The sequence below is a fragment of the Etheostoma cragini genome, chromosome 5, assembly GCF_013103735.1.
Source record: "Etheostoma cragini isolate CJK2018 chromosome 5, CSU_Ecrag_1.0, whole genome shotgun sequence".
Taxonomy (NCBI): Eukaryota; Metazoa; Chordata; class Actinopteri; order Perciformes; family Percidae; genus Etheostoma; species Etheostoma cragini.
In genome coordinates this window covers 17,331,098-17,358,430 of record NC_048411.1, presented here as the reverse complement: position 1 = coordinate 17,358,430, position 27,333 = coordinate 17,331,098, and the positions used below count along the sequence as shown (strand labels likewise).

General features: G+C 40.9%; 1 protein-coding gene across 9 annotated transcripts in view; it reads right to left on the bottom strand.

The window, feature by feature from the left end:
- pbx3b (pre-B-cell leukemia homeobox 3b) overlaps positions 1-26,433 on the bottom strand; it is a 60,096-nt gene extending 33,663 nt beyond the window's left edge. For 2 of the 9 annotated variants that reach the window (XM_034872049.1, XM_034872051.1), the window contains exons 1-2: positions 24,968-26,433; positions 24,245-24,324 (exon numbers count right to left, since the gene is read on the bottom strand). In XM_034872049.1, the coding sequence (XP_034727940.1) occupies positions 24,245-24,324; positions 24,968-25,215 (328 nt within the window). In that variant the 5' untranslated portion in view covers positions 25,216-26,433. The remainder of the gene's footprint in view (positions 1-24,244; positions 24,325-24,967) is intronic. The other 7 variants (XM_034872050.1, XM_034872053.1, XM_034872055.1 and 4 more) reach the window with 5 other exon arrangements.
- Between the last annotated feature and the right edge of the window lie 900 nt (positions 26,434-27,333).

Below are 27,333 nucleotides of genomic sequence, written 5' to 3'. Positions count from 1 at the left end.
TTTCAACTGTTAACCACTTTCAAATGTTTAGACATGGAAGTCTTAACCCTACAGCCGTACTCAACACTGACTCCTGTCAAATTCCTTTTAAAATCCTTCATCACGTGAATTAAGATTAAAATAATTTCATTTTTCAAAAACCGCCAGAGGTTGGTTATGTTGGAACAGTTTTTTTTTTTATTAACAGCACTGAAACACGTCTTTATCCCTAGTCATTGTGGCAACTCTTGACAGCTTGAGAGGCATGAAGAACCAATCAAAAGCATCAGAATAGCATGAAACTACACGAAAGGGCTTTGGCTGGAAATGCAAAAAGAAGACATTGTGCACATGAAAAACATGCAAAGCAACAAAATTAAGATTATTCAACATATAGCCTAGCTTTTTACAGTAAAAATTTTCAATTGTAACCCCAAATGTCATCATTTAATTAAACTTTTTTTTCTCCCATTTTAACAGATTACAGATTGCCTTTTTGTAATTCAATTATGTGAAGCTGTTACCTGTAAGTAGTTACTCCCCGACAACATATATAAAAAAATCTGTAGCATACAATTACTCATAAAAGACTGCAACCCCTAGAATTATACCAGAAACATGGTGACTTGAGTTCGTGTACTTTTGTTTACTGTTTTCAGAATATGAACATGATGGTTTGCCTCTTTTGTGTATATTTTACAGTTACTTTGCAGCAAACCCCAGTCTCCAGAATCCCCCATTTGGATGCAATAAAAATGTAAATGTATTTGTAGCATTGCTGAGAGGAGAACCTGAATTTAAGATAACAACAACTGGGTGATGCTTTTGGGTGTAAATAATGAGATTAGGGCATGGTGAGAACTGGCAACAGGAACTGAAAATAACAGCTCCTTCTTCAACAATAATAATAATAGTAATACAAATATTTTTTATATTTATAGCATAAAACCAAGAATGAGTAATTACGTCACGTCTAGGGCTCTTAGCACTGCATGTTTAATGTGATGTTGATCAGATGGAGTACAGTAGCTGCTCAAAAAAAAATACCAGTGAAATTTAAAAAAAGTATGATTAGATCCCTTGACGAGGTCAAACCATAAAAATAAAAATAAAAGTCTGTGTGATTCTGCCCTTTACCGTATATGTTTCTTAAGCCATCTGCTTCAAAATGCTCAATTTAACCAAAATATAATATGCAGATATCAAATAGCGAACTTTAGCACTGATTAAAATCGCAGTTAAACCATGTGCTTTTCACATGCAAACACACAGATGTAGGATCCTTTCCCCCTCTTTTCATTTTCAACTTGGTTCTTTTTAAACTCTGTGTTGTCAGCAGATGTCCTTCTAACGGAGACAAAGAAAATGAGAGGGGGCTGGATATCATCAGCATAGAAATGAGCTTCCTCTTAATGCCCCTTCTCAGGCACAGCCACAGCGCTGCTCCAGCCACTGCACTACCTTTTCAACTTGCAAATGACAGTGTCACCAAATGCTATCCTTCCATCAATCAAGTCGAGGGGGTCATGAATATACAAAAGGCAAAGCAGAGACTGGCTGCCTCCCGCAGCTCTACTTGGCCCAATTATACAGGCTCGGCTTTCTCCTGTGAGCTTCCACTTTTTGTTTCAGTCTAAAGGGTACAGTCCTAGGCAGCCCCAGGCTTAATCAAGGTAGGTCACGCATACTGGACCTCTCAAGTGGACTGCAAATGCAAGTTAAATGTGGACACCAAATGTCATATTCCTTTTACATCATTACTGCTGGGGGGCAAAGACAGCAGGGGTCAGTTCGGCACCCCTTTTTTTAGTGCACACTCTGCCACATCCCATGTACTGAAGTCCTCCCCTTTACCCAAACACAAGACCAGACCAGGAGGCCGCTGCAGCCCCCTCCCTCTCCCCGCTCTGCGACAGCCTGCTTGTCCCTTTCTACCCCAGCTGTCAGATCATAGTAGTGAATTAGCATTCTAACGGATACGCCTCAACCCGCGGATGAATTAGCACACAGGAGTAACTAATGACCTCCCCGCTGAAAGTGGGCCTTGTAGTCCATGGCCCAGCTGATCAATACTACAGCATCGCCTCACCCTTACCCTCTCTTTTCCCTTTTTTAGTATTCACTGAAACCCTTTCACATCCTTAGAAAATATATGAAAGACATTAAAAACATTAAACCAAATTATCATAGAAGCCCCTTTTATACTCATTCCATAAAAATTAAGAAGCTTGAAACGCATCAATACACCTTATTGGGGACAGCTGAACACAAAGTGCGTCGGTCAATAACGTCTCATTGTTACGTATTCATTGTGATTGAGAATGTAAACAATGCAAATCTATGTGTTAATGTAAGTAATGTTACCTGATAGCATCAATCACTGAATACAGCGATTGTGTTCTTGCTCTGCGTTGACAAAGTGTTTCGCGAGAGCTGACTAATCAATCATCTCATTAAACGGATGATTCTAATTGTTTTTGATGAGTGTGGCACTGATGCAAAGGTTAGAACCATTTTGTTATATTGGAAGCCTGTTCATGGAATTGATGCGTCATAAATTTGTCACATAAAAGTGTGACACTGATGAAGAGAGCTAGACTTTCTCACCACAACACTTAAGAGTGACTTATTTCTGAATAAACTAAACATACAATTTTCTGCAAAGACAGACAAGCCAATGACACTATGTACTGTAAAAACAAGAAAAAAGTTGCTGTCACTTTTGTTTACCAGAATTTAAGACCTTCAGAAAACACAATTGTCCAGGCTCGAAATAGATGCGACAAGCAGTTTTGAACAAGCTTTGATCAGCTTTTTTGATGTGTTAATGTGTCAGCTGAGTTGCAGCAATCAAGCCACAATAAGTCTCAGAGGAGTGTAAGAAAGCAGAGGGTTAATAAGGGCCTACGGCTGAGAAAATAAATTACTCTAAATATGTAAGTGGACGTTGGAATGAGCCCCGGTAAGAGCAGAGTGGGTTTTGGTAAACCAACAGTCTGTCTGCCGTAATTTATAGACAGCTATGATAAATACTGTTTGTCCATGACAGTCACATGAAATAATAAACCATGGATAGCGATAAACATTAGTAAATCCTGACACTATTGATTTATAATGTCTAACAGTGATATCAAACCAAACAACTGACAGAAACAATGCCAGGGCTTTAGGAGCAGTTTGTCAACTATTAATTCTGTCAAAGGGGGTTTCACTCTAAGCCGAGAGAGCTTGTCTTGCAGTTGTCAATCCCATTGCTGGAAACGACTGCAGCACGTCCGCGGGTAACAGCCCTAGGCACTGCTCCGTTAGCCCTAATTACCCCCATCCCTGCTTTGGCAACGACAAGACCAGCCTCTATTTAAAATGCATGTTAATTATGCAAATTATTAATTGGGCTGGTGCTTGAGGATTTGTGTTTATGCCCGGATTAGAGTTAATAACTGTATCAAGCTACGTTTTAAGACTGACCTATGACAAGTAATACTGAGGTGCTGAAAGGGATATTTTCCAATACATTACCCTTTCCTCCCTTCCAAGTCCATTCACCAATTACAGCAGGCTGAACAAATGACATACAGATTATCCTACATCGCAACAAGAACCCTACAGTTTGGATCTACACCGTGCACTGTATAACATCACAGTGCTGTGCCACAGTGCTATGTTAAACAATCTTGTAAAAGCACACATTCGCACACAAAAGGCAGACCCTTAAACACATGCACACATACCCGGGCACATAAACAGTTGAGGGTCTTATTTCACGGCAAACCAGGGCTAGCTGTCAGGCTAATTGCACACACCTGTGATGGGGACCACACATGCTCTGTCACCACCTGCCATGGAGAAGAGTCAACAACAATCTGTATTCTGGCCATCCAGTTATCATCAAATTCAAGTAGATATCATTAGAGAGCCAAATATCAGTTACAGTCATAAAACATACACAGTGGTTAGAGTTGTTTGTTGAGATTTCACAAGTTAATAAGTGAGTACACACAGCAATTGTTCTTGAGTTGTGGAATAGTTGCAACATGTTTCTCTAATGTATACTTATATATGCATATGTACTGTATATACCCCATGTAGTGGTGGTCATTGAAGATTTGCCTCAGCTCTACAAAGTCCTCCATATCATGCCTGAGCTTGCCAAACCTTTGGGAGCTCGGGGAGTGCTCGCTCAATAGGGTTAAGCTTGAGGTTGTGTGTCGACAGTCATGCATGAACGCGGAGCTGCTACACAATACCCAAGAGGTATGAAAAGAAGTATCAACTGCCAAAACCTTGGCATTGGAAGACCAGATAAACACTACATTTATCAATGTGTTCTCTCATTTTTGAGGTTGTTTCAGTTCTTTACATGTCAAGCCATTTCACACTGATTTGAAGGTCGGTACGTGTAAAAATTACCTTGTACTGTTGTCAGTTCCAATTTTAGCAGTAACCCTTTTGTATTGACATTTTGCTGAGAGTATAACAAGGTTAGCTAGATGTGTTATGCCTAAAATGTGCCCCTATCCCTAAAAGATAACGTTAGCTTACTAAAACAGATAACTTTGCTTACTAAAACAGATAGCCTATTTAAACTGCTTGCTTACTAAAAATAAAACTCAATCATCTCACTTCAATCCTCTCTGTTAAAAACTTCTGCATAACTGTTGTTCTGAATCATTTTTCATAAAATCTGATGCACTTTATTAAACAATAAACAGAACGCAGATGATGCCGGCCCCAGTGTCAGCCAGTCAGCAGTCTTTCTACTTCCTGCCACGACTGAAATGGTTAAGGGCGCATTAAGCTATTTTGCTCAATGGCCCTTGACCAATATGAAGAAGTACTGAGATAGCACGTTCTGATTTATGCCCTGTGAAGACATTATGAATGCATGCAAACACATGCATGAACACCAACACAGAGTCACTGAAAAATAAAAATAGATAGATAGATAGATAGATAGATAGATAGATAGATAGATAGATAGATAGATAGATAGATAGATAGATAGATAGATAGATGGATAGATAGATAGATAGATAGATGGATAGAAAACATAATCTGTGAGATAATAATGTAACAATCCTGATATAGGATAACAATAGAATTGCAAATGGACTTTCCATTTGTTTTCAACACAACCTTTTGTGTGTTGGATCTAAATTATAGCTTGATTAAAGTATAAAAGGGTGCTACAGTAAATCCTGTTTGAATGTTTGCTGCAGTCCCTCTAAAATGGGAAATATTGATCAGTATGATTTCCCTGGATACTAGGGAGCTGTAGAGGAAGAGTGAGAGACGTTATTTAAGGGACATGGAGCCCATGTCGAGAAAAAAAAGAAAAAGAAAAAAAATGAAAATGTGAAACTATGTTCCATGCCTTGAAACATGGCTTAGTCTGAGTGGCCTTTGATGGTAAGGTGAAAAGGTACTTCATCATTGTCTGCATGGGAACCAGAGGGTGGTTGTCTTGTGTTGATTTTACATTATTAATTTGGGGCACACAAGGTCATTGGGGCCTATAGTCATGAGAACCAGTTGTTATCTTAACACAGCTGTCGGGCTGAATCTGCATTGACTGATTATGCCATTGATTGGTAACACTGTGAGAAGGGAGCCTTTAGGATACTGCTCTGAATTCAAAGCCTTTGCAATGCAGTGATTGCATTTGGGTACAGAAAACATCCCCTCAAAACAGGCCTTATTATTTGTATTATACAGCCTCTGCTGTGTCAACCAGCACTGTAGCTTCATAAGTATTGTAAATGCATGTCTCAGACACCTTCAATCTGCTGTAAGCAAATCAAATGTAAATGTCAAATTGTTGCAAACATATGCTAATGCAGGAAAAAACTCATGTGTGAGGGGAAGGAGGGGGAAACTAAATAGAAAATAAACATTACAAAAACTGTGAAATCTTAAACAAAGGGGGTTGAATCCGCAGCAGCTGGCATAGAATGAACTCTTCTGGAGAGGGAATGCCAGTCTCAGATTGCCCCGAGCATCGATTTGGAGCCAAGGCAGTAAACAGCTTTTATCAGCAATAATGATGGCATAATCCCAGCTAAAGAGGAAAGTAGCATATGGTGCAAAGCTTACAACTGCAATCCCAACAAAGTAGGGGGGATTTTCATCACTTTGTCCACTTGAAAGACACTCTGCCAATTCATTTTTCCCCTCCTTTCAAGGATCACAATCTACATAGTAAAAATTAACATAACAGATACAACAAATACAGACATTTTTCTCATCCGTTGACTCTAGGCCAGTATGATTCATGGAACTCCAGAATGTAAAATTGTACTGCAAACACTATAATGATATGTACACATTAAAGCACACATAGGCTTTGCAAAGGAATGACTATTGCCCTAGAAGCTACCAAGGAATCACTTTGATTCCACATGTATATATAAAGAATGGTTGTAGAACGTCATCCCACAGCAGCACATTGATAATTATTTTCAAACAGTGCATATAGCTACCACCTATGTTAAAGTCAAACAATCTTTGCTGCAACATCTTTATTTCAGTTGTCAGTTTTATCCACCTTCATTAAACTTATCAAGTCTTACTTTTGATGAGACAACCAAGGCAACAAGACAGCTCTTTTCCAGGAAGAGTGCAACGCTGCCAAGTAGCACTCTAGACTGGCTTCAACCTCTGTCATTGATTTTCCTCCAAGCTGTGACCATTCATTGTTTGTGACATTCTCCTGTCGGCTCTTTAACACCCTTCAACCAAATCAATTTCATATTTTTGTCAATGCCTTGCAACTGGATGAGCCAGATGGGAAGGGACGTCGCATGATTTAGGATGTCGATTTTCTGGCAACAGTTTGTTTTCACAAGACTTAGAAAGCTGGCACGATGGGTTTATTTAAAGACATATAAGACAAATAAGTTGGCGTGCATTGTTGCAGAGCTGAAACAATTCATCATTTATGAATTAGTTGATCAAAAAAAGATCAAAAGGCAGGTATTTAATAGTTGATGAGCATTCAGGTCATTTTTTAAGCTTGTATACTATGACAATGTTCTGCTCTTCTTTTGTTATATGTTCTACTTACCTGAATATTTCTGGAGTTTGGATGGCTACACTACTTTATATAAATGGATGATGAAAAAAATGTATTAGTTGTAGAATTGTATCATTGTCTCTAATGTCTTCAATCATCACAGCTCAGAGGAAAAGTTGATGATCAGCAAAGTATTGATATCAGCTATTTGTTATCTCTTCCCATGCCTGTTGTGTCAGCATGGGCCAAGGATGAACCCATTCAATTTTATAGTGGATCCAAATCATGGGGTGGACACACAAATTAAATTAAGTTTTACTTTTGTTAACATTGCGGGAGAGATCATGGCCTTGACATATGTCTTCACTTTCTGAGTTCAATTCTAGTTATATTTGAATACATTCATTCTTATTTTCCAACTGCAAACAACAACAGTTTGACAGAAAAACCTGATAGTTGCATCATCTAGCCAACACAAGGAACTGGCAAGTTATCTGTCAGAAAATGGTATTATTGATGATGTTGCTATTGGTGTTGAGTGTTTTTTGTAGCAGTAATAGTCATGGACATGTCAAAAGGAAGCCAAACAGCAAACCACTTCCTTCCTCAACTCTAACAAATGACTAAATTTATTCTTTGCTTCTTCATAAGCATTGCAGACCATCTGGCTTTGCCCTCTATTATCCTCCCAATATCACACACTAACAATGACAACAATAATAGCTCCACTGACCTTGACTTCCCGTCTGGACTCTAAGAATAATATTTGGTAGCATTATTAAGTGCAACAATAATGAGATGAATATTCCCCATTTAGTGTAGACAGCTTCAGGACAAATTCTAAAGGGAGAGCTGCCTGCTGCAGCTACATGCTGGTCACTCTTAGTTGTCAAGGCTGATTTATTGCCTCCTAGCTGTTCAATTTCACATTTTGTCCTCGTCATATCCCCGACTCATGATCATTCTGCACTGACCCTTGTAGGGCAGGCAGGGAATATTGATAAAACAATTATCTGCTTGCCGTTCATTTGATTTTCCATTTCAATTACGGATTAGAGGAGGCAAAAAGAAAAGATTGCAGCATTGATTTTTTTCTTTTCTTCCTACCTTAGAACAGGAAGGAGGCAGGCTTTGACGGGATGCTTTGGTGACATGGAATAGAGGCAGGGGAAGCGTACATGAGCTTCAGGCGCTATGCCTCTCTTTTGCTGTTGCTTTTCTTTATGGACCATTTCTGAATTAAGTGTGACTTGCATGGCCGACTAATAGTATTTTAAAATGTGCATGGACAACTCTGCCCCCCTTTTTATGTTATCCTAGATACATGCATCTAATTTGGCTGAAGGTTATATGACTGATAATTGATTTTGCCTATTCAAATGTGATGAGTGCAATTTTCTGCTTTTCTCCATGGGGGACTAGCATTTGTACATTGCTGCTGACCTGAGGTAAACACTGTATGTGCCTTGCACTCTGGAGGCCAAAGGACCCAAAGGTCATAGCAGTTTGTCAGCGACACCATTCCACTCTCTCCCCCTTTCTGATGGTCTGCCACAGTCTATTTGTCACTCTTAAATGACAACAGAGTGGCATCATACTTGTTTTTCCTGCAGCACTGACACAATGCTCCACCACCTCTACATTGTGCAATATTGTGTTCCACTGTGATGGAAAGCATAGTGTGGGACCGATATATTCACTTATGAGACAACCGCCACTGTAAGAGATAAAAAAAATAAACCAAACAAAGAAAATACAGTACAAGATTCAATTGGGGGAAAGTGCAACTTAAATGCTGAGTTTCTTCAGATCAAGCCATGTCAAATGAATCCATTACCACATAAAGTAAATAGATTCTTCTGTGAATGATTTGGAACATTGGTAATGGGTAGGGACCTAATGGGAATCCTGGTAAAATAGCCTTTGGGGAGCCTGGGAAAATCTGCCACAGTGAAGTGGCCGGCTCTTGGCCAAAACCCTGTGTAGGGGGGAAGGGGAGGGTGACCGAGGGGGGCGTAGACTTCTCAGGGATGACAGAAAGAAAGAGAGGGAGACAGACAGAGAAGGGCAAGAGAGAGAGAGAGAGCAAACTCCCAAGGAATCCCCACCCATGGATAAGGTTTAAGTTTCACTGATGAGCATAATCGTGAAAAAAAAAAATGCTTAATACTTTGAAAGGGCTGACAATAATGCTATTGCTGTCCAGTGATCCAGCGCGGTCACAGGCAGCAGCAGCAGCAAGGCCCAGTGCTGTACTACTTCCTACACTGCAGTCCGCTTCGGCGAACACAGCGGCTCCCAGGGGATTTCACATGGCTGACCTTAAATAAGTTTGGCTTTGATCAAAGTTTATCCCGATCATTCTGCTTGCTACAGATCAGGGGATCAGGGAGATGAGACCCGTGCTAGGAGGTCCGGGGAAAGACTTCTTTCCAAAGCCCAAGTGCACCCTTCCAACACCGGATTATGGCGGCCAATTAAGGTAATGAACTGGCTAACGTAACAGTGCATAATGATCCTTTTTTTCCTTGTTCTCTAAGGCACCTCTTGTCGTCTCTCTGACACATCTTTCTCAGCATCACTGAGAAACCGCTCTGTGTCCTATTTTGTGTCCTGCTGGTTGGTGTTCCCCAATACAGGAAATGCTATCACAGGTTATTCAGGACAAAAGAAAACTGCCGATAGGCATGTCTGTGACTAAAACGGACAGTGATCAGGTGTACCCATAGAACAGTGAAGCTCTTGCTCGTGGTTTAGGCAGCAGGGAGACGCCAGAGAAATGAGCTTGGTTGAAGAAGTAGAGAGCACCTGTGTGGACATGCTCATGTGCATTAGCCTGCACTGTTGTACATACTAGTGAGCGTCCAGGCCTTGCGTCTATCTGTGTGACAGCGATAGCCTGTATACCAGTTCCCACAATCATCCTCCCACCCCATCAGTGCACAACTTGTCTGCCTGCTCCCTTTTCATTTGAACACATTTTCTAGCCAAAAATTTCACTTCAATCTCACCTCATCTCTCCATACTACATTAACCCCTGGCAATTGCCTTCCAAATGACCCCATTAAGCTGTAATTGCCTCAGCAGGCCTGCTCCCTCGCTTGTAATTCTGTGCAGCGAACCCACCAGACGTTCCCCCGGCATTGTTTCATGTTCTGGCTCCCATCAGCCAGTTCAGACGCTGACCCCCCCCCCTTCTCCCACCCTCCCTTTTACTCCCCACCTCCTCTCTGCCATGGCCGGAGCTGTTGGTGCTCGCCACTAGCAGTGCCACTGGCAGACTCTCCTCGTCTCCACAGTGAGCTCACACAGGAGGCGCCATGCCCTCACTTCCTCCCCAACAGCTACTGTCAATTACACAAGCACATTCACTCGCTACAAGAGGCCCTAAACAAAATAAACCTCAACCTAGCTTTTTATTATGTCATTCCCCTGCCTTTATTTCATAAATAAAGCCCGTGCACAGTGCTCTCATCTGTGTGACTCATGATGAATACTCGCAACAAAACAAGATATTTGCCATTCGGAATTTCTCCTTGCGTGTCAATTACAGAATTAATTGTGGCACACAGTGGGGCTCGAATGTTTGGGCACCTCGGGTAAAAATGTATATTAATGTGCATAAAGAAGCCAAGAAAAGATGGAAAATTTCCAAAAGGCATCAAATGACAGATTAGACATTTGTGTAATATGTCACAAAAAGTTAGATTTTGTTTCCATCATTTACACTTTCAAAGTAACAGAAAACAAAAAAATAGCGTTTGCAAAAGTGCGGGCACCCTGCAGAGTTTATAGCATGCACCGCCCCCTTTGGAAAGCGGAGAAATGATGGATCCGTCATGGATTGTTCTCAATCATCGTCTGGAAAGACCAGGTGATGTCAATCTTAAGGTTTTAAATGTCCAGACTCATCTGACCTTGCTCCAACAATCAGCACCATGGCTTCTTCTAAGCACTTGTCTAGAAAACTGAAACTGAAAATAGTTGATGCTCACAAAGCAGGAGAAGGCTATAAGAAGATAGCAAAGTTGCCAATATCCTCTGTTCGGAATGTAATTAAGAACTGGCCGTCATCATGAACAGTGGAAGTTAAAGCAAGATCTGGAAGACCAAGAAAAATATCAGACAGAACAGCTCGCAGGACTGTGAGAAAAGCAAGTCAAAATCCACGTTTGACTGCATGATCCATCCAGAAAGACCTGGCAGACACTGGAGTTGTGGTACACCATTCCACTCTAAAGAGATACTCGTACATATATGGTCTTCATGGAAGTCATCAGACAAAAACCTATTCTAGGTTCTCACCACAAAAATCAATGTTTAAAGTTTTTAAATGAACATATAGACAAGCCTGATGCATTGTGGAAGTTCTGTGGACCGATAAGGTCAAAGCAGACAATTTTTTAGTTTTCTGTTATTTTGAAAGCGTAAATGATGGAAATAAAAAACAATTGTGACATATTATAGGAATGTCTAATCTGTCATTTGATGCCTTTTGGAGATTTTTCCATCTTTTCTTGGCTTCTTTGTGCACACTAATAAAATGTTTTACCTGGTGTGCCCAAACTTTCAGGCCCACTGTAATATTTGTATGTTAAACCATCATTCCTCTCTTCAGTTGTCATTGGGATGCTGTTGGGTTACAGGGAGTACAGTCGGCGATGACACCCGCCGTGGCACCTCCCAGCACAACTTCACCTTTTCTGTTCCCACTGGAGAGCTTATGTCAAAACTGCTCAACTTTTGACGAAGGCCTCCGCGGATAACTAACACACAAATGCGGATAGGTGGAGAAAGCGATCCTGACAGTGATGTATTGCAACTAGTTGCAGGTGTCAAAAAAGAAGATGCTCCGCCAGCCACTGGCGTGCATGCGCTGTAAATATGCATGCATGCACATGTCTGTGGCCCTGTGTGTTCTTTTTTTTTCTGAATGTCCCTCATGGTGTGTGTGGGTGTGTGCACTTGCAGACATTTGATGTGTGTGGGTGTGTGTGCATGTGTGATTGTTTATTATGCCTTTAAGCCTTTACATGTGACCTGCTATTGGGGGGACTCGTACTAATAATCCATTCAACACACCCTCCATCTCAAGCAGCACATCCTCCCGGCCGCCCATAACAGATTGGTTAGCTCATAAAGGCTCTCCGCTGCCACAGATTCACACACTGCCTCAGTCTGCTTGTCACCCTGAGGTAAAATCACACCATCTTCTAACATATATATTTTATAAATTCAGAAAAACTATTTAGGAATGTGGAACAACATATCAACAAAAATACAGTTAAATCGATTTTCTTTTCTTTTTTACTGCAATTTGAAACGTGGTTTCTAAATCAATTCTAAGGCTGAGATACACAAGCTTTCTCGGAACACGCCAACCTTCAAAAATGCTTTAGATCATTCTGTACTCTCATTGCCCGTTTATTTAAATTCATCTTTTTCCCTAAGCAAACGTTCCCAGGAATATCAAGGTGTTTTTGTTGCAAAGCTCTAACTGATCCAGGGGGATTTGCTTCCAACAGCCTGTCTCTCCCTTGCCTTTCAACACAAAACTCTGCGCTCCAATCAAAATGAACCACCAGGGACAACCCCCCCACCCCCCCCCACCGGAACCCCCACCCCCCTATCCTCCCCCCTGAGCAACGCCTGCTCCGAGTACTGTGATAGCAGCCTCTCTGCCATTGATCGCGGAGTTTAGCATAGAGCACGCATGCCACCGTTAGCAGAAAAACAAAGACCTCTCTCCTTTTAACAGTGGCGCACGCCATTAATGCAGCTAACGTCTTCTGTTTTCCTCTGCCCTGAAGAATGAATGAAAGAAAGCAGATAGCAATTAAAAAGGTTAACTAGGGTCCACGTCGAGTCACAACTCATCTTTTTCACACAAATCTTTTTACCTCATAAACAGATTGATATCTTTTGTTGGGGGGGGGAGGGGGGTGGGGAGCACATTCACTTGCCACAAGTGATAAAAACACGCATTCGTGTCTTACTTATAATTGGGTTCCACGTTGCAAATCTAATTGTAGACACTGAATTCAAAAAGGAAGCACAGTGTTATTGATCCACCTAACACAGACCAGGAGGACCTCATGAATTAGGAATGAGATAAATCCCCATTAACCCCAGAGAACCCAGCTTGTGGTCGACCACTGACACACCGCACTGCTCTGTTTTCTTAATAATATCGGGATAATTCTTCCTGGCAAGGTATAAATATAACTGTTCAATGAATAAAGCGTGTGTCTGTTTATTTAATCAAGGGCTGATTTACTTGTGACAGAGAATAAATTCTTCTACTTTCTGTGAGCCTCTATAAAATTGCCATCATTTTTAATTAATTCTTAATTAAAATATATTACACCACAGCTTCTACCCATCTCTCTTGATATTCTAACATAATCAATTCAGAACCATTTACATATCATTAATTAAAAGCTTTCCTCTCTCATCCTTAAAATCATAATGAGGGCCGATTCCTCATTAGTAACCTATAAGGGAGAAAATAACAATACAGTAGAGAATGGATGGCGCATTCCACAGTGAGTCCTTTGTATCGGAGTTTCTGAAAAAGCTTATTTTTTTTGGTTGATGCTTCTCAATTAGATTTAAGAATTACTCAGTCAATTTTGTAGACTCAATGAAAATAAGTGAAGCAACACAGCCTCCCCGAGTATTTATTTGTGCCTCTGTGCTGCTTTCAAAAGTGAAACAAAGTCAATCAGTGTCATCAGTCGTATCAAATAATAATAATAAATAAATAATACACTTGTGAACTATGATGCTGGACTAGAATAAAAAAAAGTCCTAACCTTGGACTTTGTTTACAATGAGGGGGGAGGGGTGGATACATGGCAGTTTGAGTAATAAACCATTCTACATGAATATAAAAGCCAGTTCAGTACTTGTTGATATGCCATCGGACTATATAATTCAATTTCAGTGTACACTTTAAGTGCACCTATGCATACGACGGCCTAAGATCATTTATTACCCGGACTCTAAGAAAAGCCAACACATGCGTCCTATCTTTCCATCTTGAGCTCTCTCTTAAAGAAGAGTAATAATATCAAGTAATGATAGGTATTGTTATGCCGAGGATCAGGCAGATCCTGATTTTTATCGCCTGTCTCTCACAGGTGCTGCGGCGTTACTTGTCAGGACTGCATGTCTGGGTCTTCCACATGTCAGATAAAAATCGCTGCACTTGGTGTTTCGGCAGCCTGACAGCAATTTATTTGAATGTTTTGTCACACTGGTGTTGGTGCATTTTGTGTGGGCTGCTGCTCGCCAGAATAGCAACGGCTCGTAGCTTACTGACACTTGAGCATGCACACACACACACCAAGACTAGCACAAAATCACGGATTCATAGTGCATGTGCTGCATGTCTACTCTGGATAATTAAAACCTGTGTATGTAACAGAAATAAAAACTGAGTGTTGGTAAACTGAATGTGTTCATTATTATTTAACACCCAATACAGCAGGTGACACTACATTGTTAGCACACTTGAAAATATACATTTTCATTTACACCTCCATGACCACACACACACAGTACCCTATATGCGCCTCACATTTAATGTCACACTAGCCAGTAAACAGGCTATTACAAAATATAGTATACATTTATATGTACCCCTACTTATTTTTTTTCTGCTTTTCTATCTAACATCAAAATAAACAACACAGTGGATTCCAAGCGTGTTAAACTTGCAATCTTGTGATTCTATGAGATGACATGGAATATTGAGTAAGTTAATGAAATCCTCTCAAAGACAGGAACTCTATTTTTACACCATGATAATGAAAGTACGACACAGTTATAATTTACATCCCACGCTTAATTGCATAGGAAAAGTAAAATGGGAGAGGTCTGAGAGGAGATTAAATGTGTGTGTGTGTGTGCGTGCGTACGTGCATGCGTGTGTGTGCGCCCGCCCTCTCCACTCAAGAAGAGTGAACGTTAAAAGAGCTTCCTGTGCATCTAAACAACGGGGTTGTATCTTTTAGCATCATGGGACGTATTACAGATTAGGTGATGAAATATGCTATTTTTCTGCTACCAGGCCCTTTGACAAATTGAGTACAATCCAAAATCTCCATAAATCACTATTAAAGACAAGTATATCATCACCAGCGCATATATCTTCCCTCAGCCTGACCCGCAGACTAATGAGAAAAGGCCCAGACTATCTTGTCTGATTAATTAATTCAAAATGTCGGCTGTTATTCAAATGTGAGGCCGGTGTTATTTGAATAACACTTGACAGCGACGCCTGAAGAAATAATTTCGGGTTTGCGAGGCTGCTGCAGCATTACTGATGATAGCTCGTGGAAATGTTAGAAGCCGAGGAGTATTTTTTCCCTCTTCGCCATTCCTCTTGCTCTCCCTCCCTCTCACCTTCTCAGTCATGATAGCTCCAAGAAGTATTTCATTACTTCAACCAACCCCCCCCTCCCCCTTCACAATTATGTCTGTTACTGCTTTTTTTCCACTGTCTGTCCTTTCTCTGTGTTTGTATTCCCTCCCACAGCCAGCCCAGATCTACAGGGCAGCGCTTTGGCTCTGCAAGAGACATGCTGGCAAAGACGAAGGTCATGGTTTTTACAACTGCAGCTCCCCAATGCTGTCAGCCCGAGCTGCCAAAGTGACACACTCTGTTTGGCTTTCCCACGTTCATAGAGATCCACAGCACTTTGTCTTTATCAAGGAGCACGCCACACACACACACACACACAAACACACACACACAACATCTAATCAGCCACAGAGCTGCATTTCCTGTCAATGTGTAACAAACTGATCACACGTACAGACATGATCACAAAATATTGCAACAGACAGAAGTGGAAATTTTGGAAAAGAAATCCTACTTGGCGGTGCTTTTTATCTTTCTTTTTTTTCATTTATAAACCCAGTGGATTGGGGGGGGCGGTTGGGAAAAAAGGCACTGGAGAAAGAAAACCGTGAACGTACGTGCTAGGGCCTAAGGGCAGTGCACACCCCTCTATCGCTTCCCTCATCAAGCATGGATTCTAATCAGGGCTGGGGAGATATAAGACGCTCAGTCATTAAATAAATTAACTTTGCCACTCCATGCTCTCCTTCAGCACCCCGTGAGAGGCCCGCCGTGCTCTGCATACTTACAGAGGCTCCGGGCATCACGCACACCTCACCTTCACGCCACAGCCAAGCAGGCCTGCTATCCTATACACACATACGTGCACACACACACACACACACACACACACACACACACAAACACACACACACACCACCATACACACACACTCACACACACACACACACACACACACACACACACAGGTTAAGAACTAATCTTGAATATTTAGAGAAGGAGAGAAACCACACCTCCTGTCTCTCAACAACTTATGTTTACAATCACATGAAAAGCTTTTTACATAATTGCATTAAAAGACCAAAAACCTCTGGGACATCTGCTGCAAAGAATGCAGGTATGTCCCAGAATTTTGCAGGCACACATCAAAGTGTGGCAAGAGTGATACATAATCTCTGAAGACCAATGCTGATTCACAGGGTCGGTGAGACAGCGTAGACACAAGTTTTTTATTTTACGGGGGGCGGTTTCAGATCCGTGCAGTGTGCTGCCATTCATCAAGAAAGGAAGCAAGTGCAGTGACGAACAGTAAGAGAGCTCAGTGTCGGCTCGGATCACTGACACAAACAATCAAAGCTGACACAGTCTCCGTATAGCACCTGCCACTCTGGCAACACAAATAGATCAATATGAGGGGAACTCATTCCCGCTTTAAAACTCATATCCTTGCACTCACATCATCTTCCAGATGTAAAGAAAAAAAAATTTTAATAAATAAGTGAATGCGTAATACATATCAATCACTCACACAGAGGAAATGCTTATTTGAGGAGCCAACGTGAGGCAAACACGCCGTGTCAGCAGAACGTCCGTTGTCAAAACTTGCCATTTGAATTTTCAACCGCATAGTGCGGAGACAAATGCCCTTTGAAAAATCCCTCACATTGCAATTTATATAATTTTAATGCACACTTTAATTCTCCATTTCTACGAGAGGAAGTACCTAGGAGGTTGGGAACACATTAGAAAAAAGTACGAAATAAAGGGAAGGGTCTGGGGATGTCACTAGCAGACACAATTAAATATTCATGTGTCTCCTCCTAGGACACAACAGATACAGATCATTATCAGGGCAACGGCACACCACCATTTTGTTCACACGTTTTGGCCCTGGATCAATGTGTGTTCATAAGATTCCACATGAAAAGAAGACACCGTCAGATATTAACTCCGGTATTACAATTAGAACTGCTTCTTCATGGGTAGAAATTATCCCTTCAAATGATCCTGTGTGAGTTATGAAGAATGCATCTGTAATTATCAGTGTGATTTCCAGGCTATTAATTATTACAGTTGAAATTGTGAGCAGTGTGGGAATGACACACAGGTATGCGTCTCTGTAAGCCACGTGCCATGGGACAATACACCGGCTAACCAATGTTAGTGTATCCTTCCAAAATTCATTACAAACGCTCGGCCCTTTCCTGTCTCCTGCTTGACAAAAAAGAAAGCAAGAGAAGAATAGCAGTAATGTACTCTGGATGACCTCCACATTCTAAAGAGAGGAGAAACCTTTTTTCTTTTTTTCTTTTCCATCAAAGAGGAGCAAAAAGGAGAGACAGCATTCCCCTCCTCGCCGTCATTAATCATAGCTTCCTGGGAGCAAGCGCATATTAATTTCTGTCATCCCAAACATCATTTGGTATTGTTATGCCACGGCTTAGTCCTCATTCACCAGCAGACGCCGGCCATTCCTCCTGGTTTGAGGGAAGACAGGGCCTGTGTGGCTGTGTTTCAGAGCAAGAGGCCTTCATCCCTGGGGCTCTGACACCAATTAAGCCATTTCAACAAGAGACGAAAACAGGGCCCGTCGTTTCGTTGTAACATGAGCCAGCACCTAGCTGTTGGCCCCTCGCCATCTTTCCATTACTTCAGACACACAAAAATTGAACTTCAGGAACTTAAGAAAATAAAAAAGATGTTTGCGAATCTTACTTTATGGACAAAGTTACAAAAGGGAGGAAAATTCAGGTGTTTAGAACTGGAGCAGCAGTCCAGTTTTCCTGTCATTATCTCCGGTAACATGATTTAAAAGGATTCAAAAGACATATTTAAATTCACAAATGCAGTGTGATAGCATTTTGCCACAACTTATGGGAAAAATGCTTAGTGTGCAGTTCCCTTTATATCCTTCTTTTCCCCCTAGTTGCCTTTTGGCAGGCAGCAGAGTGGAGCTTGTCTTAGGGCTAAAGCAGAATAATGCAAGGTTTGTTATGAATTAAATATTAGAAATCTTAACACAGCAGCCAATAAGAATTATTTGCCTTATTAAAGCAGCAGAAGACGCTGATTAAAATTTCATTGCATTGCAGTCTTTTTCCCATTTCTCCCTTCAATATATCATTGTAATGCATGAAACATGTGGAACAATGGCATATGGAACAATGGGAAGAGGGGCTTCATTTTTAAGCTCGCAAATGGGGAAGAAAAGATGCCTTTTTTCTGCTTTTTGCAAAACAATCTTGTGTAAAGAAGAGAAAGGTGACAACTATGTATCATTCTGGCTTTTGTCAAGTAACAAGCACACACGCCTGCGGTGTCAAAATGTTACTATTGAGGTTTAAAATGTGTACATTTACAGATTTCTACCTCTAATTCCTTCATCACTTCATCTACAGAAGCCCATCACCTGTAGGAGAAACAGTTACACACACACACACACACACACACCAAAACTGTCTAAAATACAAGCATTTAACTGGCTACAAATGACTAAACAACAGTATATCCAACAAAAAGATTAAATACAGGAAAGGTTACTTGCCCCATAGCAAAGATCTTGACAAAAGCAGGATTGTTTTCAGTGTTCATGCACTCACAAATGATAGGTCATTTAGTTGTCCACATGTAATGTGTACAGAGTAAATGAACATCACAGTGTCTACTGTCCCATGAGGACAACTCTTCCCTGAAACACTAGAGCTAATGAAATAGGGACCTATAAATAGCAGAGTCATTACTGGGAGAGGACTTGCTTTGCACCAGTCTTTCACTCTAACCCTTTTTACACTAATAACCGGCTCCATGGCATTACATAGACTCGGCCATCGGCTGACACACTAATGTACATCGTGACACTGGAGACTCAGGGAAAAGTTCATGTTGGAAAAAAACAACAATCTGTGAGCAGTTTTTTTTTTTTTTTTTTTTTAGCTGTAAATAATTACAAGTTGAAGCGTAAAGCTGGATTACTTGCACCAGTAACTTATCAAACAAAATTACATTTTTGTATACGTTTGTTTCTCATAATCGAAAAAAGTTAATTTTATCTGTTGCAATTGTGTGTTTCTTCACAGGGTGATCTTTTTTTATTTTTTTCTGTATGAATCCAAATATGACTAATATATATATATAGAAGAAAACTGAAAATACTAAAATTAAAATATGTGTTTATATGTGCATTAACTTTTTTTAGAGCAATCAAAAATTCCAATTTGCAAACTTCTTAAAAATTAACATTTGTTTTAACTTTGTCAGGCAGATCAAAGGTCTTGTAATGTTTTGAATGCACCCGCAGTGATAGATGAGAAAAAATAAACTCACAAACTGGTGCCGACAAGTCCAGGATTGTTCACGTTTAATCTATTGCTACAAGGCGTCAGAGTTAAAACTAGCTTCTCCCTGTCTGCTTCAGGTTTACGTTTCCAAATTCAGCGACAGACAGATGCCTCACAAAGCAAAAAAGGGCCATGCAAAGAGTCTCCAACAGCCACGCTCATACTGCTGTATACTCATTTCAATCAATCCTTCCTTTTTGCATCCCAAGCAGCCTCTGCTGGCTGCCACCGCCTGAAGATAACTATTTCACCACCTCTGTCATGCCTAATTAACAACTCAGATGTACAATTCAGAAATTTCGCAATTAACCTACTAAAATATTGTTGGAGGATGCTAATTGTTATGCCAGTTGCCATAAAGACTCATTTGCATAACGTATGTGCAAAAAACAATTACGAGCTGTTGATCGCGCAGGAGCCCGCAGAAAATGCTCAGAGCTATAGAGGGGGGAGCGAGGGAGGCGTTTGCAAGATGGGTGCTTGTGTGGGCAGATGGAGGGACAGCACTGAATCACCGTACAAAAAAAATAAAAATAAAAAACCCAGATATGAAGAGCCGTGCGTGAAGACACCAGGCAGCACCGGTGCAGAGGCATCTATCTCCAAAGCACACGCGCACTCTCTCAATGAAACTGATGTGGATACTCTTGTTTTCTCTTTTTTTCCTCCCACTTTTGCTCTTTGTCTGGCTTTCCTTCTTTTCATCTTTGCTGATGGGGAAATGGAGGCTATTTGGGAGCTACTTAGATAATAGCCACATCTTCCCCGGTCCCCCTCGTGCTTTGGAGGAGGAAGCACTAGTGTCCCTGCCATTGAGCCAGTCAGGAACCCAGCTGTGTGCGAGCCATTCGGCACAACACTATCTAGTCACTGCAGCCGCATCACTGGGGCTTTCTGAGACAAAAAGCAGCCAAAGTCAATTGTCTCTCTTGCTGAATAGCTTTCTGTTCCCTGTCATGCATTTACTGGAGCTTTTTCAGCACCCAGGAAACCCACAAGGTAGAAAAATACACTCAAATAGAATCTATTTTTAAGTTCCCCGGCTTGTGAGAGGGATATTTTTTCAGCTGTAGCTGTTATAATAATTAATTCACAATAATCATAATAATACTTTTAATAGCGATAATAGCAACCCAATTGGAATGAGAGAGGTTGTTAACTTTGTCAGGCAACACTGGAATAAATGTTTCCTGTAGATTTCAGAAATGCTTACCTCCTAAGTCCTAACCCTATTTACTCCAGGTAATGCTTTTAGTCGGCCTTGCATGTGGTTAATTACAGACTCATCCTGACTGTATTTAATTAACGCAGTATTTTGGAGCAGAGCACATAATATGCAATGTGGACGAAGCGACAACGACGCACAAAAACACGTTTAGCGTTTCTCAGAAGCCAAATAAAACGTGTTCAACCAGAACGCCGACATCGGCTCAGACTGTGAGTGTAGTAACTTCATAATCCACTGCTTTAAACACTGGATCGGAGCATTTATCAGCCTGAATCAGCCACACATTCTTGCTCTTTTTCCCTCTTTCTCTCCCCTACCTCTACAGTACCCTGTGTTTCTGAACCTGATGTGTCAAAGGTCAGGAAAACAACAAGTCAATACGCAGCCAGAAGAAGCGCCATGCAGCTGAGAGAGCTGTGGAGAGGGCTAAGCCTCTCTGTGGCACTCCGTGATTTAGCCTGTAATAGTTTTCTGTAATCTCTTTCTATTGATTAAACCTCACATCAAAGAGGAGTCCTGCAACAGAACCTCTCTTTTTCCTGGTCAGAAATACCATATGGAGGTAATCTTTCACCTTTGTTATTCTTGCCGCTCCCGCTGCTGCTGCTGCTGCTGGGAGCCTCTCTTCCAAGCATGAGAGCAAGACAAGGGAGTAGCCAGCAGGATAAAACAAACCCCAGCACAGTGGAATAACTGCAAAACTCATCTGAAATTGCAGACAAATTTGTACTCAATGCATTCATTGTCTTGTCACTGCAGCCTGAAGGGAAAAAAGGTACATGAATGTATCCTTTGTCCTGAAACAGTCAGAAACATGAGAATAAAACATTTGAATAGCCATATTATGTACATGTTCCAAAATGGAAAAACATCACACACACTGAAGGACAAAGAGCCCCACTTTCTAACTGAATCTCACATTTAGCTTTATCTAAATGCAAAACCAAGAGAATTTGGGGGGGGGGGACCCTCCTCCTAAAAACACTCAATTTAGTGACAGGCAAATGACTTCATGCTGCCACTTAATCTCATTTCTTGCATAATGCTCTCTAATTAGCATATCAAAGTGAATTTATACTTCTAGGGCATTAGCAATGCAGAAATATGTTGCAGCTCCACAATAACAAGTTAGAAGAGTGCCCGAAACTTCCAAACACCCTTAAAAAAAACGCTTTTCAATAAAGCAACTTGCTATTGCTCGACTTCTTTATTGCCTCCACAAGAAAATCAAGAGCGTTCTCACCACTTTAATTTTGTCTAACCACCGATCGCACACAAATAATAGTTTAAACATAAACACTAAAACGCTTTGAAGCTGAACCCTGAACTTGATATTCATCTGTACACTGAGACAATACACGTCTGGATGTCATGATACATGCGCGCAGTAATTACCCCGATGATTCTAGGACCGCTTTGAAATGTATTATTGAATGTCACTTCCAGCCAACGGTGGATCCCATGGCTAAAAGGCATCAGCGGCCCCTGTGCCATGTGAACGGAGATGAAAGGGCCGACGAAGCCCCTGTGAACGATGCTACAGGAGCCAGTGAAAGGCTCACTGTGTGCTGGGGAAACAGGCCGGTCAGCAAGGCCACCGGACCAGCTGAGCTCTGTCAATGGCTAAGAGGGGGAGGCTGTGACTCTAAACCACAGGTTAACCATGCACACACACACACACACACACAAACACACACGCTTGTTCTCCCTCTCCTCCTCTGTCTCATCTCTTTCTCACACACACTCAATCCCGGGCACATACACTGGCTCACACGCATAGACGTACATATATTTTTGTCATTTTCATGCTACTTTGAGTGGCTTTTTTAAACTCGCAGAGCTTAACTCACAGCAGAAACATTCAAACCAGAGCCGTCGTACAAGTTTCGACAAACTAACTGATACAACATCTAGTTGACATGCACAGTAGTTGGAGCAGGATTTTTTTAGTGGGACTTACAGTAAGTAAGTAAAAAAAAAAAAAAAACACTTCTCAATTATTTTTCCTTCGTTCTACAGATCCAGCCATGCTTCTGCACTGGAAAACACTTTCACTTCAAGACAATGGTCGCATGCAAAATAAAAGCTGCTGTGATTTGCGATCTGCTGCCTCTGGCTTTTTTCGCTCTGTCTCTTTCATTGTCTAAACTCAACAGGCAGACACAAACACACATACACACACACACACACAGCTGTGTGGACCTGCCCCTGTGGACGCCACCTGTGTTAAAGAAGTTCATAAACTTTTATGATCTCTCCCGAGCCAATTTTCTCATAAACAGCACAAAGGTCACAAATCTGACAAGGCTTTAGGTTTGCTAAATTACACCAAACCCAACAGCGTTGTTTTTTTGTATACTCCAATTTTCTTTGACTGAGAAATACACATTGTACATGGAAAATACAAAGTGATGCAAATAATTTTGAATATTTGAAGCATGTGTTCAGCAGCACACAGGACACTAACATAAATATAACCCACAATAAACATGGTCATTAAAAAAACTGTTATCTCTAAAAATCAATTGTGTCTTCCTTTAAGAATTTAAAGGGATGCAGATTAAACAAATGACATTGGGGATAGTGTCAGCAATCTGTCTGTAAAAAAGGTGACTTAAAACAATTACTATAGCAAAGTTTCAGCTTTAGGAAGATTTATGAAGTTATAAGACATTTTAACATTTGCTTTAATTTCAACTTCCTCTCATATAAGTGTTCAAGTAGAAATGTGCAGATGTAATGCGTATTAAAAGCAACTGCCAAATGTTTTTTTAAATGTATTATATTTTCAATAATTTTCTCTCAAGCTGATTCTATCAGTTGCATTGAACAAGATTGAACTGCATACATTTGTAAGACAGGAGTCTGCATGCAATTGAAATGCAATTATTGATTGAGTGTAGTTGCCTTTGTTTTTGAAACCGGGGCAACTGTTGTCAGGTTATAAAGCATGAATGCACTGTGATCTCAGCTATGTAGAGCATATGCTACGGGATTTCCCCATCTTGCTCGGTGCTAGGGTAGTGCGGCTGAGAGCTGGAGCGCACTTTCTGTTCAAATGCAAGCAGCCAGTGCTGGAAAAGATACTGGAAAAAAATCTTCCCTCTACTATGACAACATAACTGTTTCTGTGTGACACAATGACATTAAAAAAAGAAGTAATTGATTAATTTGGCCAGAGTTCCCATCTAACCTGGATGCAGGCTCCCACCGGATCACTGGGAGGTAAGAATTTCTGGGTGCTATTGTATTGAGGCTGCACTGTTATATTTTCTCTGAGATCATATTCATGAAAAAAAATGTCATGACAAAGATCTTACCTGTCTTTTCTTTGATTTCACAGAGAACGCTGAAGAGTGCTGGTTTCATTCTGTGACAGTTCAGTCCATGTTTCCTGTTTCAGTATAAGACAAGATAAAATACTGAAATAAATTCACTGATGAATCACATGTTAGATATTAACAAGTAAATTCATTTTTTGAGGATGTTCAATTGAATTGGCACTATGGCATGCCTTGCAATGTTCCAACCCATACACGTTTCTTTAAAAGTTATCATTTGCTACTATGAAGTTAAAAACAATCAAAATAAAACTTTTGAATGAGTAAGACTATTCTCTAGAATATCATCCTCCATTTTACATATGTCCATGACAGGTAATTTATATAATGAGCCTGCTGACATTAATTACTTTTTTTTTTCTTCATTTCTGCAGATATAGGACTACAGGACATGTGTGCACACAAACTTTTTGAACAGCTCTCTCAGGTTCACTTTGGCACACAGGCAGTTTAAATAAAACGCTGTTGTTCCCTCAGTGACAACTTTCCTTCACGTGTTAAATCATTGCGAGGCAGTAAATAGCCTACAGCTCAGTGTATGATTCTCATTAGAGCCACTCCAGCCTATTGTTATGCATGGGGGAGTTAAGTTAAACGGGCCACATCTTAATAATGATGCATTCAGCGTTCTTTTTTTCTTTTCTTTTTTTTTTTGGAGGGGGGGTGGGTGGCGAAGTTAATAAAACATATAAATCAACCAACTTTGCTTGCGCCTCGTCCAGACTTTGATCAGTTATGGTCATTATTTGATGGAGAATGTCACCAATGTCTTGTTTTCTTCCGTCTCCGTCTGTCCCATCGTGTCCATGTGGAGGCGGCAGTGCCATGCCTCCCTGTACCGAGTGGCCAGCAAGACTGACACCGCCGATCGACTGCATGATCCGGGCTTGATCGTCCATAGTCGCCGCTAAAGAGTCTGTGCACTGAGCCACACAAATTGAAAAACTCATATACGAAATCGGTTATAGCATGTGCCGCAGACAAGAGGGATGCACGGCTGTGATTCTTCAGCGACACAGAGCACACACGTTTAAAAAAAAAAAAAGCCTAAGCAGTGATGTGAAATGTTTTTGCGTAAATCTTATGTCCAAGTTCTCGCTGTCCTGTCGCTTTTTTACGCGCGGTCCACAGTGCCAAAACGCGTGACTGTGTTTGTAGAAAAATGCATAAATCTTGCTGCTTCTTCTTAACACTTCTTTGTCAAAATTGAAGGTCCATCGTATCCCGCACGGATCCTCATGCCAATCTGTCTTTTCTCTGGGATTTGACGGGTGGTGTAGACAGAAACGCGCCTTGGTGATCTCTCATTTATTAGCGCTCTTCATGGGATTCCCGGCGCATTCCGTCTCCAAAATGTCCAAATCGTCCGAGTGAAGCACCGGCAACAAAAATATCCAATGTGCGTGTAAACAAATAAAAAAATCTTGCAGGTGTTGCCAACTATAAATGTGCAGAAATGGTTCCCGCGACTATATTTTTTAAAAGAAAGAAAAAATAAATACACTATCTGCAGCGTGAGATGTCCAAATGTGACTATAAAAAATATTAAATGTACAAAAAAAGTTGTGAGATTTCTGTTTGAAAAAATTAAAAAAAAAAAAAATCAACCACGAGAAGAAATTAATTAGGACACAGCGCTGTATATAAAGGCGATGCGCAAAAAATATCTTGCCCCTGCTGAAATTTATGAGCTCCAGCCTCTGCCTGTGTGTGTTTTATGTTGTTTGATGGCAGCGGTAGTGAGCGATTGACAGTGTGCCAATGCCACTCACTCAGTGCAGACGTGTCAGAGCAAGGAACAGGGGTAGAAAAAAAATAGAAAAAAATACAAAATACGAAATGAAAATGCACGCTCCGCCCTGCAGAGGAGGGGTCTATATTCTTGTCACTTCTCGCCTGAATACCGAAAAACAAAATGTTAAGAGCTAGTACTTAGGATGGTGATTATATTGATGAAAGCACGGCAGAGTCCCCTCTCTCTTTCTTGCAGCAGCGGCAGCTGGGTATCCTCGTTTCCTCACGCGTGCACGTGCAGCTATGTGCATATTCTCTACCAATAATAAAGATTTAGGCCTGCAACAACACAGGCAAATGCATAATGAGAGTTTTTATACAGTTTGATGTAGAACTGCATAGTCCCCTGTAAGCCTTGGTTCAAGCAAGGCGAGCAGTAGACATGTTTATATTATTGGAAAGTAAAGCGCATCGACCAATCGCAGGCGAGAATCACGAAGACTGACGAGCCGTGTGTCCTATTACTGGCAGATGCATGATGCTGAGAGCCCCACCCACTCCATCCCTCCATCTTCACACTGCTCGCACAAAAGGACGGGAACTTCTGATTGGTCGTTGCCACGAGTGACATTCATTGCACAAGCAGGCGGCGCTGCTCTGTACTCCTCCGCAGTTGCTATGGCAGCAGACAAGTTGTTGAGCTGGATGCAAGGCAGCAAATATAGTACTGTGCACCTCTACAATGAGCATCTAGATGGTGGATTTGATAAAGATGAAGAAATCAAAAATGCTTTGTCTTAAGTTTAGGGGTATTTGTATAATAACCAAACATGAAGAAAGAGTGTGGAGTTAAAGACAGGTTTGATGTTCCTGAACTGGAGTTTTATAGAATGATAGCATTTCTTTCAAGGGAGCGCTTGTGTAATACACAGTTTTGAACCGTGATGAACATAAAGTCAAAAAAATAAATAGACCTTAAGGTTAATTCTGCAGCTTAATTTACAGTACAGCATGCTCACATGTGATATACTACCGCAGCTAAAATAACATTTTTTGCATCCCAAAACTAGGCATCAGGGAATCAAGGAATGTGTTAAACCGCCTAAAATTCTACTTGAAGAAATGTACAGTGGTCAGCATTATCCCTGGCATATCTAGCCAAAGACTTTTCCTCTTTTTGTTTTTTTAATTTGAGTCTCATTCCTCTCTTTTTAAAGTTGCACACTAACGGGCAAAACAGAAGTCCACGACAAACTTCATGGACACTTCAGTGTTTCTGCAGTCACCGCTGGCAGAGAGCTCCTGTCAAATTCAAAAAATAATAAAATCTTGTC